General features: G+C 37.7%; 1 protein-coding gene across 1 annotated transcript; it reads left to right on the forward strand.

The window, feature by feature from the left end:
- Nucleotides 1–6,583: 6,583 nt before the first annotated feature.
- LOC106091286 (translocator protein) lies at nucleotides 6,584–7,517 on the forward strand. Its single transcript, XM_013257765.2, has 2 exons — nucleotides 6,584–7,006; nucleotides 7,181–7,517. Exons 1-2 carry the CDS (start codon nucleotides 6,689–6,691, stop codon nucleotides 7,385–7,387), a joined length of 525 nt encoding a protein of 174 aa, XP_013113219.1. The 5' UTR covers nucleotides 6,584–6,688; the 3' UTR covers nucleotides 7,388–7,517.
- The last annotated feature ends 9,372 nt before the right edge of the window (nucleotides 7,518–16,889 follow it).

A 16,889-nucleotide genomic window follows, 5' to 3' on the forward strand; every position in this document is an offset into this window, starting at 1 on the left:
ATAACACACTTTCTATTTTTCTTGATAAATTTGTGTATGTATATGATAGAAGCGAGACAATTATTTGACTCATACTCACTTGTTTTCGCATTACATATGTGTGAAAGGGAACACAATATAATCTTGACCAATGCACACTTTATGCTATTTAATTAAACAATTTAATTCATACAATTAACGTATGATACAAAAGAATATCAAATTTCTGTGTTAAAAATTATTCAAGTAATTAGCACCTATTTTAATTTTTTTTATAAGTCAATACCATATTTATTGGGCAAATTTAGGTCAATCTTTTTTTCCGTGTATGTCTTGTAGGGGACAAGACAGTTTGCTCCAACTATAGAGAAGTAAATTTTATTTTCGAGTGTACCTTGGGAGGGAGTAAAATCTAAAGCAAGCAATACAATTGGGCCTTAGACCTTGCTTGTAAAATTTTAGACTGGTCAGACAAATGAATATGATTCACATTGCACAGTGGAATAGAATGAAAAAAAAAAACTACTAAAAAACAAAAAAAACGTGATAAGTTCGGCCAGGTTGAATATTATATGCCCTCCACCATGGATCACATTTCTCAAGTTCTTTGCCTGGTATCGATTTGTAGGAAAAAAAAAGGTTAATGAATAAGAATTGCCATTCTATTGGAGCCATATCAGGTTATGGACCGATTCGGACCATACTTGGTTTAGATGTTGGAGACCATAGTAAAAGTTATTGTGCAAAATTTTAGCCAAATCGGATAAGAATTGCGTCCTATATGGACTCATGAAGTAATATCGGGAGATCGATTTATATGGAAGCTATATAAGGTTATAGATCGATTTAGACCATATTTGGCACGCATGTTGAAGGTCATAGCGGAAGTAGTTGTACAAAATTTCAGCCAAAATGGATAAGAATTGAGCCCTCTATAGGGTCAAGAAGTATTATCGGGAGATCGGTTTATATGGGAGCTATATCAGGTTAAGAACCGATTTGAACCATACCTGGCATAGTTGTTGAAAGTTAAAACGAAAGACTTCATGCAAAATTTCTGAAAAATCGGATAATAATTGCAAACTCAAGATCCGAGATCGGTTAGTATTGCAGCTATATCAAGTTATGAACCAATTTGGACCATACTTATCACAGTTGGTGGAAGTCACAACAAAGCATCAAATACAAAATTTAGCCAAATCGGATAAGAATTGCGCCGTCTAGAGGCTCCAGAAATCAAAATCTGAGATATGTTTATATGGCAGCTTTATGAAAATATGAATCGATATGGCACATTTGTAATTCCAACCGACCTACACTTATAGGAAGTATTTGTGCAAAATTTCAAACAGCTTGCTTTATTCCTCCGTAAGTTAGAGGCTTTTCGACAGACGAACGAACGGACAGACGGACGGACATGGCTAAATCGACTTAGGATGTCAAAACGATCAGGAACATATATTAGAGCGGGTCGATTTATGTGGATAAAAATAATTAGAAATCGTATAGCAAATACGTAAAAAACATAAAATTCTAAGAAGTTTATTCGAACAAACCCTATATCTAAAATAAAATCTTAATCCGAGCCTCTACATTTCAAATTTTTTTTCCTGTTCTTTCGATATTCGCTATTTTTGTTTATTGTTCGATTATCGTAAAATTTTGCACAAATCACTTTTTTGGTTTAAGGGTGTACGCTACTAAAGCCTAAAAATATCATATCGGATGAGAGATATATATTTTAGCTAAACCTGAACCGATTTTGATAAAATTATGCACACATTAAGATCGGACCAAAATTGTGGCTACTACAGCCTTAAAAGGCAATATCAGATGAAAGATATATATATGGGAGCTATATCTAAATCTGAACTGAATTTGATAAAATTATGCACACGTGTTGGAACATTAAATAGAAAGTCTTGTGCAAAATTTGGTAAAGATCGAACCAAAATAGTGGCTACTACAGCCTTAAAAGGCCATATTGGATGAAAGATATATATGGGAGCTATATCTAAATCTGAACCGATTTTGAAAAAATTATGAACACGTGTTGGAACATTAAATAGAAAGTCTTGTGCAAAATTTGGTAAAGATCGGAGCAAAATTGTAGCTGCTATAGCTCCGACATATATCGGATGAAAGATATATATGGGAGCTATATCTAAATTTGAACCGATTTTGATAAACTTATGCGCACATGTTGGAACATTAAATAGAACGTCTTGTTTGTAAAGATAGGACCAAAATTAAGACTGCTAAAGGCCATATCGGTTGAAGGTTATACATGGGAGCTATATCTGCACCGATTTTGCTCGAATTTAATACTTTTGAGCAATATCCAGCAAAAAAAAAGAAATTTGAAAATCGAACCACAAAAGCAGCCCGAACGATTTTTCAAAATACACAGGTAACCAACTTTATGGCCCTGCCAAGAGACGGTCAGACAACCTACTGCCCAAAAATTTTGCTCAAGATCTTTGTGCAGCGCTTGCTTGCTGCACATTGAAAAGTGTGCAGGGAAAACAAGTGTCTCCGTTGATGGTTGAAAAAGAACTCAATTTATTTTACTTACAAACAAACCTTAATACCTAATACGTGCTTAAAATTCTAAATCTATGCAATGCTTAATAACTAAGGACAACAAATACAAAACGAATGTAGCCTATTTCCACACACAGAGTATTTTTACATAGTCAACTATTGTAGCAACCTGCATTAGATGAAACACATGCACTCTTAAGATAAGATAAACAATACATTTCAATGTTTGCTTCGACATTAGTATCCCTACATGTGCTCATTTTACGATCTAATTATGGAATTCTCTTATCTCAGTACATACTACATACAAATGTCTTAGATTTGTTGGTTCATCCTAAAAATAAAGTACAAACTGCACAATCTTGATAACACTTCAGCTCTAGCCATTTAAAAATTTCTGTCCGTTTTCATATATATTTTTGGCATAAGTTTTACTAGTTGATTTCGATTCTATCCCACTGTGCGTTGATGTTTATGAACATGATCTCAAGCCAATTATAAGTTTTACTAGTTGATTTCGATTCTATCCCACTGTGCGTTGATGTTTATGAACATGATCTCAAGCCAATTATTAACTCGATCAAGTTGTCAGCATGAAAGGAGGAGTGTGAAAAGCATTTAAAAATAGACCTGATGGTAAACGCAGAAAGGGAAGACCCGAACTCTTTGGCAGCCAATTAAATAAGCAAGGAAGTGTGATTGCATCATTTAGGGATTTCATCTTTATCGCGCCCATTGCATTATCATACGTTATTGATAGTAAAGCAACACCGTATGGTATTAAAACAAATCCATATGGCATGGATGAAACATAAATCGATTAGTACCGTTTGGTACAAGCCATTTTACCGAGCAGGTACACTCAGAAACAAGTTGTTCATAGAATTATATAAAAACATATTCCATTTACTCACTTTCAATATAATTTAGTCAAATTTTGTATAAAACAAGGAAAAATTTCAAATTTTAAATAAATTTTACACATCTTTAGTTAGTGGCAAATAGTTCATAATCTTGAATTTGGTAAGCTATTTTACTAAACCAAAATTCTATTCAACAAGTCAAATATTCCTTTTGTAGACAACGCTTTTATCATGAGTTAATACATGATAAAAGTTTCGTTATTTTCATTTCAACGATGCGTAAAACAATTTTCTTCAAGTACAAATTAGTAAAAATTTTGTTCAAAAAATGTTCCAAATTTGAATGTTTTTGTGCAACTACAGTCAAAAACTACAAGTTTTATATAATTTTTTTTTAATATACATAGTTGATTTGAAAGATTTTTTAGCTAAACTATGGAAAACCACAAACTTCCTAGGAATGCCAAGATTTGCTTAATCTTGGCATTCCTAGGACCAATCTTAGGAGGCTTTTACTTGTTTAAATATCCCATGGCAATTTTTTTCCGCTTTTACCAATTATCACTGCTATATAGCTAACCTTAACGCTCTATCTGTTTTGTGCGATCGTTTACCATTAGTCAGCTTTAATTCGAAGATATGAATAATATGGAACGAAAAATGGATAAAGTACCTATTACGGGTTTTGTTGCAAAATATTTTACGGTTTATGATCCAAAATATGTTGGCTTAAAATAGGAGATCGGTTTATACAAAATAATATGTTAATAGAACGGAATTTTAATGATCTTCAAACTTTGTATTTATTTCTAACAGAATAATTCACATTATGTATGTTTTTTTAAAGAAATTTTTAACAGTAACTTGGTAAAGAGTAGGACATCCAGCGAACAGCTGGTGGAGACTGCCCTGCACGAGGTAGTTCATAAAATAGAAGAATCCTTCGATGCCAAAATGTACACCCTGGCGGTATGCATTGACTTCGAGGGGGCTTTTAACAGTGTGCGGACCGACACACTTATCCAATCCTTAGACCGAGCCGAGTGGATCCGGTCCTTAGAGACTGGATAAACCCTATGCTAAGGAACAGGTGGATCAATTGTGTGTCCCATGACATAAATATAAGACAGAAAGTGGCACAAGGCACACCACTGGGGGCATTTTATCGCCACTCTTATGGGTGACCATAAATGACCTATTACGGATGCTAACTGAGGAGGGATTTGAACCCGTCTGGTACGCAGACGATGCTATAATACTAGTAAGGGGTAAGGATCCGAACGAGATATGCAGAAGGGCCGAAAGGGTGTTGCATATGGCATATGACTGGGCTAGACCAAGAGGTCTCAATGTTAACCCAGAGAAGACTGAAATATACCTGTTCATGAGAAAGACGAAGGTGGGCCAATTTAACGCACTATGTTTCCTCAATAAGATGATTTCGATATCTGACAAGGTCAAATACTTAGGTGTGATCTTGGACAGGAAATTGAATTGGAAGTGTCACATTCAGGAGCGTACTGAGAAGGCTCACAGATGTTGGGCACTATGTAGACAGGCCGTAGGCTCGAAATGGCGCTTAAATCCGAGGATACTCCACTGGCTCTACAGTAGCGTGATTAGACCAATGCTTACTTACGCCTCATCAGTTTGGTGGACTGCTATGGAGAAAAAGTGCAACACAAGGACCATACAACAGGTTCAGAGAATATGTTGTCTTTGCATAGGCGGAGTGATTAGGACCACGCCCACTAGGGCACTGGAGACTATTGTAGATATCCGACCCATTGACATACAGATTAAGTGTGAGGTAGCCACTGCAGCTATGAAACTTACGGCGATGGGAGATTGGAGATCCGAGCAATCGTGGAATGCGTGAAGTGGTGTGGTGCTAACGCGAGGACGTCGCGACAGTAAAATTGCCATAAGGGCAATAACAACCAAGACAGTAAGTTCGAGAACAGTCTTGCAGTGTAAGAAGGAGATTAACACCTTGGTTAACCCGAAGCCGTTTGGGTCGACGCAGTCCGAGTTAAGAGAGTGGGCGACGAATGCGCATGCAACTTTGTGGAACAGCGAAACGGTCGGTAGGACGGCGAAAATCCTATGGAGGGATCCGGATCTTGAGAAGACGAGGCTATTACTGAAAGGAAGTAAGAAGGAGGTCAGTATAGCTATTGGTATCATAACAGGACACATGGGACTAAGAGATCACTTATATAAAATCGGTGCTGCGAGTGATAGCATGTATAGGGTATGCGGGAAGAAGATGAGACGTTGGAGCCTTTCCTTTGTTATTGCCCGGCTTTCGCGTCTAACAGATATCGGCACTTAGGTGAAGACACAATACCAGACATGAATCAACTTAGGGGAATGGTATTGGAAACAATTAAGGATTTTTTAAGTAGCAGGAATTCCATACGTAAAATTTTCCTTTTATAGGTTACTTTATAGTTTTTAGAGCGCACAACAAGCCGATTACTGGCTTAGGTGTATGCCTTTAGTGGCATGGGGCGGATTAATATTTCCACCCCCTTTCCAAACTAACCTATTCCTATAAGGATATTGTCATACACGATTAATGTTGTCATACGCGATTGTTTACCACATGTACAGAATGAAGAAAAAATTAATTTGGCCAAGTTATCATAAAACTAACCATTTTTAACATTTTTAAAAACAATATAAACTAAAATCGTATGAAAATGACTTTAGCGCTTTATGAAGTTCAATTTAATTGAAAATAAGTTCATTTTAACTGAACCTTTTTATGGCTGGGGAGCCAAATATTAGGTAAATATAATAAAGTACCTCATTATGTTAAGAAATGAATTTAATTATCTGTTATACTCGGGTTACTGAAATGTTTGTTTGTAATTATTTTATGGGCCTTATTGGCTTTATATTACATATTTGGTTAATAAATGAAATGAAAATAAAATGCATGATGCATTTAAATACATTTTAAAATTTTTTTTTATCATATAATAATTTTTGCATATATTCATGTATCTATATTTCTTTTCTTTTCGCAGAAGTATTACCCACATTATTACTACCCACATTACTATGTGTCTACAATATATTTCTTTTCTTTTCGCAGAAGTATTACCCACATTACTATGCAACAATTGACTCAGCTGTTGGCGCTCAACTAGAGAGAACACATTTATAATGAACGCATCCAACTTGTTTTCAGTTCGAAACATTAGTTCATAGCAAACGCATTGAAGCAAACAAAAAAACGCAAGTAAAAGAAAGTCGTTGTAGAAGTAGTGAAATATAAAATTAATTTTGTCAATATGAGCGATTGCTGGAGAATTGCTGGAGCCATTGCTCTTCCCAATTTGGGAGGCATAATGGGAAGCATAGTGACTCGTAAGAATCTAGATCCGTGGTACAAGGGTTTGAAATTCCCCTCATATCGTCCACCGAACTGGATTTTCGGTCCAATGTGGACTTCGCTCTATTCGGGCATGGGTTATGCTTCTTATTTGGTGTGGCGGGATGGCGGCGGTTTCTCAGGTGACGCGCAATTGCCCCTTTTGGCCTATGGAACACAGCTGGCATTGAATTGGGCCTGGTCACCAATATTCTTTGGTCATCATAACATTAAAGGAGTAAGTGGCTTCCAAAGTTGGATGACGCAATTTTCTATTAAATCATTTTCTTCACTATTCACTATCTACCTCTATCTCTCATTCTTCTTTAATCTTTAGATGGATATTCGCTTTGATAATTACACCACTCTAACCGACGTTATTCTCTTTTTTGTTTTTGTATTGTGTGTTTAGGGTCTTATCGACATCGCTGCTTTAACGGCTACTGCCTCTGTCTGTGGTGTTCTATTTTATCGAGTCAACAAAATCGCGGGCTACTTGTTCATTCCCTACATTGCATGGCTCGGCTTTGCTTCGATGTTAAACTACTCCATGTACAAACTGAACGTTGAGTCAAAAGAGCAGCCCCCTAAAGCCGCTGAGAGTTCAAAACATGCCTAAACATATTGAGCGATGTGATGTGCTGTGCTTATTGAAATGTTATTAAAATATTTGTTACATTTGTATGTTGTTTGTATGTGTGTATGTATGATTGATGGAAATTATAGTATTTTTGTGAACAAAAACAGAACATTGGTCATCGTTTAATAATCTGTCAGGTGGAATGAGAAATTAGTGAGCTGCCCCAGAATTTACGGCAATTATTGGAAGATACACGCATTTGAGTCCAAATTTGCTGACCCATAAAGATTTTATAAACCATTCTAATCGTATCATGCATGCGTGAACTTTCAATTTTCTTTTGTGATTTCCACAGGATATTGTCTAGTTTGAGACCATAATGCTCTTTGATTCTATTCGAAGATTAGCATAGCAAAATTAGCATATAAAGTTAGACGACACATCTAGCTAGTTGTATGTGGAGTACAGAAATCAATTTAGCATTGGACTCAATGGTTTACAGGGGCAAGATGTCATATCGGGAGATAGTTTTATTCGGTTTATATGGAACCTAGTACATCAGGTTATAAACCGATTTGTACCATAGTTGGCATGATTGTTAGAAATCCCATGTCGGCCGGTTGTACGTACCGGATTGACCCGATGGAGTTCTTCATCGGCAAGGGCTGCCGCCTCAGTGTACAACATACTGCTACCAAATCGGCGCAAAAATGCGCCCTCTAAGTGCTCTATAGGTCAAATCATTATATGACATACCCAAGATGTTAGAAGTAATTACAGAACATGCAAGTAGAGCATTAACCAAATAAGAACTGCAAAGTAGGTGCTTTAGAACTCAAACCATGATTGTTAGAAATCGTAACAGATCACTACGTGCATTTCAGCCCAATCGGATAGAAATTGCAGTTTCTAGGGGTTTAGAAGTCAAGTCGAAAGACCAATTTGCAAGGGAGCTATATCGAAATCTGAACCGATATGGCCCATTTGCAAGTGGCCCAAAATTTCAAGGGATAGCTTAATTCGATCGACCACTACCATGGTTTCGACAGACGGACAGAAATGAATAGATCGACTTAGAATGTCAAGACCATCAAAAATATATACACCACGTCATTATTTCGAGGTGTTACGAACGGAATGACTAGATAATTATAAATCATAAAAAAATTATCAAATATTAGTCTTTTTAGTAGCTATATCTAAAAATAAACCGATCTGAACCATATAACCCACGCTTGTCGAAAAACCTAACATAAGTCACTGTGTTAAATTTCAGTGAAATCGGACTATAAATGCGCCTTTAATGGGGCCAAGACTTTAAATAGAGATATCGGCCTATATGGCAGCTATGTCCAAATCTGGACAGATTTGGGCCATATTGCAGAAAAATTTCGAAGTGACTAACACAACTCACTGTCCCAAATTTCGTCGAAATCGGACAATAATGGCGCCTTTTTTGGCCCCAAAACCTTAAACCGGTCTATATGGCAGCTATATCCAAATCTGGACCGATCTGAGCCAAATTGAATAAGGATGTCGAAGGGCCTAACACAACTCACTGTCAAAAATTTCGGCGACATCTGACAATAAATGGGCCTTTTATAGGCCCAAGACCTTAAATCGAGAGATCGTTCTATATGGCAGCTATATCAAAATCTGGACCGATCTGTGCCATATTGCAGAAGTATGTCGAGGAGCCAAACTCAACTCGCTGTTCCAAATTTCGGCGACATCTGACAATAAGTGCGCCTTTTATGGACCCAAGACCTTAAATCGAGAGATCGGTCTATATGGCAGCTTTATCCAAATCTGGACCGATCTGGGCCAAAATGAAGAAAGATATCGAAGGGCCTAACACAACTCACTGTCCCAAATTTCAACATAATCGGATAATAAATGTGGCTTTTATGGGCCTAAGACCCTAAATCGCCGGATCGGTCTGTATGGTAGCTATATCCAAATCTGAACCGATTTGGGCCAAATTGAAGAAGAATGTCGAAGGGCGTAACACAACTCACTGTCCCAAATTTCAGCATAATCGGTTAATAAATGTGGCCTTTATGGGCCTAAGACCCTTAATCAGCGGGTCGGTCTATATTGGGGCTCTATCGAGATATAGTCCGATACAGCCCATCTTCGAACTTAACATGCTTATGGACAAAAAAAGAATCTGTGCAAAGTTTCAGCTCAATATCTTTATTTTAAAGACTCTTATCGTGATTTCAACAGACAGACGGATGGACGGACATGGCTTGATCGTCTTAGATTTTTACGCTGATCACGAATATATATACTTTATAGGGTCGGAAATGGATATTTCGATGTGTTGCAAACGGAATGACAAAATAATTACACCCCCATCCTTCGGTTTAAAAATTAAAATTTGCAGCAAAAAGAAAAGAAATAATGAAACACATATTGGAAACTAAGACTACCGAAACCCTATGTAAGTGCATTAAGCCATAGTTTCCTTCCCGGGAAAGGAAATAATGCATATTTAGTAAATGCAAACGACGCAAACTGCATGCCATTGAGAGCGGAATTCTGCTTGCGCCATGTTCTTAGATAATTCTCATTTATCTATATTCACAAGCGCCACCAACCAGTCTATGGAATAGAATAATATTCAGATCTGCCAGAATGCCGCCCTCCGAACTTCGACGGGATGCCTCCTCAATACTCATATGGACCACCTCCATCAGGAAACAAAGATTCTACCAGTGCGAAGACATAACGACATGCTGTCCAAGCAATATCTTTTGAGCTTTTTTCGCAGAGACCATCCAAATCATCATCTTGTGGATAGATATCCACCGCCCAGAAGCCTTAAGGTAGATCTACATGAAGTAGAGCATGAGGTTCAGCGCTACAAGAGAGAACCTCTAGATCAAGCAGCATATCGAGCAGGTCTAGACAACATTCATGCAGATTCGGTACCAGTTGCGCTAAATGGCTACCGGGTGAATGCAGTCCTTGGAGAAGGACCGCCTCCCATTGGAACTGAAAAAATTGACCTCCCTCGCCAAACCAAAGTAGTTCTGGCTCAATTATATTCGGGCAGATGCTGCCGCCTCAACTCCTACAGAGCAAGGATTGATGCCGACGTGCACGATGTATGTCCCGATTGTAACAGGGGACCGCACGACGTGTAGTCACCCGTTCAACTGCCCAGCCAGACCCATTCGACTCAGACCCAGATCCCTGTGGACGCATCCCTTCTTAGTCGCAGAGTTCCTGGGTTTTGACACTCTACAGAATCAAACAGACGAAAGTTAGAACACAACAAACTGCTACAACAACAACAACCAGTCTATGTGCGAACCGCAAATTCTTTCGGCCTTATACCAATACTGGTCCAACTTATTTATTAGTTGACAACCGTGGGTGATTTTATTTATTAATAAAATCACCATTTGGATTTAAATCGAAATGCATTAAAAAATTTGGTTGAAAGGTTAACCAGTTTCTGGGACTCCATCCTTTCACCAGCGACATTCTTCGACGAACTACCCTGCCAATTATTATGAAAAAAAAACAAAACATAAAAAACACAAAAAACAAAAAAATAGAAAAATTCGTAAAAATACTTAGAATTTTGTGGCCAAACCATATTTCAAATGAAAAACTGTAAATAAGACCAAACGTTACGCCTGTCGATGTAGAAATCCGAAAGAGAAAATTATCTTGGTTGGGTCACATTCTACGCCGATCGTGCGATTGTATAGCGAACAATGTCCTAGACTCGAACCCGCAAGGACAGCGAAGGAGGTGACGGCCAAGAAACACATTGAACGAAAAGAGAGTTGAAATCAACCGATATATAAAGGCTTCGGATGTATATATATAAAGGGTGATTTTTTAGCTATTATTAAAGCAACAACGATTTAAACAGCTCACGTACGTTTTGTCTATAATTAAACCATCATCGTCTTACAAACGAACAACGCTCGTTAAATTTTATTATTTTAACTATCCAACCTAGGAAGTAACGCCAAGAAAAATCAAACCCGGTTATTGTTGGCGAACTCAAATACCTCTAAGTAAACAATATGCTTCTGTATACCACCACAAATCGTTATAATGATACAGTTGGCGTCGCCAAGCTCCGTGGTTCCGCGATCGAAGGCCCATATATTCCTTAAATAACAATTGTTTGAAAATAGAAATAAAAACAAATACTTGGGCATTAATAACAGAAAAAAATCTTTTTGGATTTATTGTTTTATTGCACAAAAATGTCAGTAAGACTTGACAGTCATCCTTCGTCAAAACGATGACGCGCAGTTTTATTTTCGTCTAAAATTATCTCATACCCTACACCACCACTGTGGTACAGGGTATTATAAGTTTGTGCATTTGTTTGCAACGCTAACAAGGAGAAGAGCTACACCCATTGATAAGTATACCGATCGACTCTGAATCACTTTCTGATTCGATTTAACCTTGTCCGTCTGTGAGTCCTTATAATCAAAGTGAAGGTTGTCTTTGTTATCCAATCATCACGAAATTTTGCACATATCACTTTTTTGGTCCAAGGATGAACGCCATTGATTTTGTTAAAAATCTGTTCAGATTTAGATATAGCTCCCATATATATGTTTCGCCTGATTTGCACTTAAATGGCCGTAGTAGCTACAATTTCCAACCGATCTGCACACATTTTGGCATGGATTGTTTTGTTACTGATTTTAACATACTTGCAAAATTTCATCGAAATCGGTTCAGATTAAGATATTGCTTCCATATATATGTATTGTCCGATTTGAACTTAAATGACCGTAGTAGCTACAATTTTCAACCGAACTGCACAATATTTGGCACGGAATGTTTTGTTATTAACCTTAACATATCTGCAAAATTTAATTGAAATCGGTTCAGATTTAGATATAGCTCCCATATATATGTTTCGCCCGATTTGCACTTAAGTGGCCGTAGTAGCTAAAATTTTCAGTAGTTTACAGGATGAGGAGTCTCCCAAAAACATGGCCCCCAGATTGGTTATCAAATTCGTTTTCTAATCTCAAATACCTTTCATTTGAGCCACATATTGGCATGATCGAAAAATGTTTATCCTTTGGGGGGTGTTCTGGGGAAGGGGTGATGCCTAAAATACATGGTCGTACATTTGGATATCGAATTCGTATTCTACTCCCAAAAACCTTTATTTGAGCCCCATATTGCGATGGTCAGTAAAAAATTGCTGTTTGTGGGGTATTTTGGGAAAGGAGTAGACCTCCAGAAAATTGTTCCCGAAAGTTGGTATCAATTCTTGCTTCCTTTCATTTCAACCCCACATTGACATGGTCGGTAAATATGCCCGATTTATGGGTGTTTTGGGGAGTGGGGTGGTCCCCCAGACACTAAGGCCTAGAAATATATCAGCAACGTACTATTCTCATATATTTGAACCCCATATTGCCATAAGCCTCAAATACCATTCACTTATACCCCTTATTGAAAAAGCCAGCAAATATGTCCGGTTTGTGGTAAGGACCCTAAAAACAATGAATATCGAACTCCACTGTCTTGAAGACCCAAATTGTCTTGGTAAGCAAATACGTCCTACTTGGGGGTTGTTATGGCGGTGGGACGTCCCCTAGACAATTGGTCACGAATGTTGATGTCAGATTCATGGTCTTCTCCCAAATACCGCATTTGAGCTCCATTTTGCCATAGTCGGCAACATGACCGGTTTGGGGGGGGGGGCACTCAGTAACTTGGCTTTGAAAATACATATCAGATTCGTGTTCTATTTTAAAATACCTCTTATTTGAGCCTCATATTGCAATGGTCTGCAAATACTTCCTATATGGGTGGTGTTATGGGGGTGGGGTGGCCCCATAAACACTTTTCCCGAACATTGATATCAGATTCGTGCTTTACTTCCAAAGACCTTTCATTTGTCTCCCATATTGCTATGGTCGTAACTTTGTCTTCTTTGGAGTATGCTCTCGGGGATGGGAGGTCCCCCAAACACTTGGAACCACATCTGGATATCAGATTCATATTCTACACTCAAATAACTTTTATTTAAGCCCCATATTGCCATGGTCAGTATATAAGTCCTGTATGGGGGGTGTTTTGGAAAAGGGGTGGACCCCCCGAAACTTTGTCCCAAATTTGGATATCAGACTCGTATTTTACCTTTCATTTAAGTTCCATATTGCCATGTGGGTGGGTAAATATGTCCTATTTAGGGGTGTTTTGGGGATTGGGGTGCTCCCCCAAACACTTGGTCCGAAAATTGGATATAAGATTGGAATCTTTAATCGTGGTTGATGTATATATATATATTTGGTAGGTTTTAGGGTGGGGTGTGCTAGGTACCCCATCCGAAATTTGAATACCAAATTTTTGTTTGTAGGTTTACTATAAGAGAGCACACAAAATTTCGCTGAAATCGTACAATGCATCTCCCAGATCTGGCGTTTCTGAAAATTAGGGTAAGGGGTAGGGTCCGCTCCCCCTTCAGTGTATGGTATTATATAGACGGTTCCGCCCGACTTTTGCCCTGCCTTACTGTTTTTTAATATAAATTTTCAAGTTTTTTGCCTGTTAGGGCCAGATCATTAAATTTTACAATTTTTGTTTGTTTCTCTTTCGAGACGAGCTCAATGATCGGAGATGCAAATGGAAAAGGAAAGCCAAAGATAGCAACACACACCAACCACTATGGGACGCGTTTCGTCTTTGACGTTAGAAGACTTTTCAACCATATTAGGTGTGATGAAAAATTTTGAAACATCTGAAACAACGCTAAATAGTCATAAAATTCTTATTATACCCACCACCATATAGAGCTGGCAAACTACGATATTTGCAACAATGGATATTTTCGATATTTTTTAAAAAAATATCGATGACTATCCATACTATCGTTAATTTCAGTAACTTTAAAGCAACAAAAAACATATATTTCAGTCTTAAGTTTCCAGTTTTTGAAAAAAATAAAACGAGAAAAGAAAAAAAGAGTTCCAAGGAATACAGACAAGTTGACCGACGAACCGCCAAGCAAGCGTCATAGATAAAGTTATAAGTGGGCCGTCTGCCTGAAGGAACTCAGACTTTGCCAGACACAAATATACTGCTGGGACGTCGTGATTTCTGCGGCAACTGCTATCACCAAGAAGTTAACGTAAAGAACCACATAACATCGGCCCAAAAGAGGATCAATGAATTTGCTTGCAAAGAGTGTCCAAAACCCTTACCCCCAAGGAAAGATCTCGGTTACATGCAAGTCCACACGAGTACACGAGTCCGCAATGATATTTTAAATGCCTTTTGCAATTGCAGTTAAACCAACACATGATGAGCCACTATCAGGACGCCTCCAAGCAGTTCAAATGTGAGAAATGTTCGTCGTGTTTTCTACTCCGTCAAACTTGAAAGCTCACATGCATGAACACGAAACTTGGATTACTTTTGTGAAATATGCAAAGAGTTGTTCATATGAGTTTGCATGCCAGCGAAAGGCAATTCCAGTGCTAGGTTAGAAAAGCGAAATTAAAAAACATTCCTTCAGTAAATTCCCCTTTTTATACCCACCACCATAGGATGGGGAGATGCTAATCTAATCAGTCCGTTTGTAACACCTTGAAATATTGATTTGCGACCCCATAAAGTATATATATTCTGGATCGTCTGGACATTCTGAGTAGGTCTAGCCATGTCCGTCCGTCTGTTGAAAGCACGATAGCGGTCGAACGCGTCAAGCTGGTGATGTAGGTCAATGGGGAGTGCAAATGGGCCATATCGGTTCAGGTTTCGATATAGCTCGCATATAAACCGATCTCCCAATTTGAAGTCTTGAGCCCCTGGAAGTATCAATTTTCATTCGATTTGACTGAAATTTGGCATTTAGTGTTATGTTATAACTTTCAATAAGTGTGCCATGTATGGTCCAAATCGGTCTGTAATCTGATATAGCTCCCATATAAACCGATCTCCCGATTTTAATTCTTAAGCCCCTGCACGTAGTGTTCTGTTATGACTTGCAACAAGTGTGCCAAATTTGGTCCAAATCGATTTGTAACCTGATATAGCTCCCATATAAACCGATCTCCCGAGTTGTCTTCTTGAGCCCTAACAAGCCGCAATGTTTGTCCGATTTGGCTGAAATTTGTATATCGCCCGATTTCCACTTCACGAGCCACTGCAAGTGCATTTTTTATCAATCTTGCAACAAATTTGCACAACGTTTTCCCCGACGACTAACGCATTATCTGAGAAGTTTGCTCAAAATCGATTCAGAATTTGATATAGCTCCCATATATATGTTTGTCAGGTTTTGGGTTATTTGCAATAATGTTGTTATTTGTGAACCTTAGTTATTAAAGTTTGAACATATTTGCTCAAAATTTGATACGGATTGTTTAATTACCCATCCGAAAACATCAACTTGTATGGTAGGTGTTGGGTATTACATAGTCGGCCGACTTTTGCCCTTCCTTACGGGTTTTTGAAATGACATTTTGATGACGATATGGCGGATTGCAGCATATGATTTGTGGTTGTTGTACAAATGAGACCACCTTCAATAGTTTCGCAATGCCCTAGTATTATAAGCTGATTTCTAAACACTGTTTAATCTTTACCATTCGTGCGTATGAGTATTATAGAAAATAATTCGTGTTACTCATTCGCAATGGAATGACACACGTAAATGAACGAACGACATGAACAAAAATATTTAAAAAAACTCGCTATAAAATCCATTTCTCTGCAGAACGACATGTACAAACACAAACCCAATTTATAAATGTGTAATCATTTTCATCGTAAAACCTATGTACAACTGCAGATGAAATGTCTGCATAAACATAAATGTTATTGTTTTGGAATTAAAACATTTGTCTAACGGTTTTCAATTTAAAGGGCTGTATGCATCTCTGTCGCAATTTTCGCTACCAAAGGAAATGCATTGACATATCCAAAGCGAAATTTTCGTTACCAATACCGTTATCGAAAATTTCGCTTGCAGGTACGCAGCTTAAATGAAATTTTCTTTGCGTAACAGGGTGACATACGAGGCATTGGATATTTTTTTTTGCAATTACGAATGAAAATATGTGCTTTAATAGGCTCATGCAACATGTATTAAAGTTATTTGCAAATAAAAACTATTTATTTTGTACCAAAAAGATTAAAATTCGGTCAAAATTATAAACAGATGTTTGTAGCCATCTTTTATTCTATACAATTATATTTTATCGACGACATAAATGTCGTGGCTGCAACCGAAAATTTCGCTAGGGGTGCATACCCAGCTTAAATTCAATGTAATATTCTGTCGATTGAAAGTTATCGATATTTTTGTAAAAGCGATTATTGTTATAATATTCAACTGTTTCGAATAACGTTTTCTTTTTTAGGTGCAGTATAAGATTTTTCACTTAAGAGGCCAGAAAAGAATCTTTGACCCCGTTTCTGCGCAAGTAACTTTAAAATTTTACATCAACTTTTCCATCTTTTCCGTTGGGTTAGCCTAGGATAATAAAAAAAGCAATGACGAATTAATAGATATGTCTTCCGATTTCAACCG

This window comes from Stomoxys calcitrans, chromosome 4 (genome assembly GCF_963082655.1).
Source record: "Stomoxys calcitrans chromosome 4, idStoCalc2.1, whole genome shotgun sequence".
In the NCBI taxonomy this organism is placed as follows: domain Eukaryota; kingdom Metazoa; phylum Arthropoda; class Insecta; order Diptera; family Muscidae; genus Stomoxys; species Stomoxys calcitrans.

Bases quoted from the DNA above. Each gene is read 5' to 3' on its own strand.
- LOC106091286 (XM_013257765.2), top strand. From the start codon at position 6,689: ATGAGCGATTGCTGGAGAATTGCTGGAGCCATTGCTCTTCCCAATTTG. The intron at 7,007-7,180 runs GTAAGTGGCTTC...TTGTGTGTTTAG, and splicing joins GTCATCATAACATTAAAGGA to GGTCTTATCGACATCGCTGC.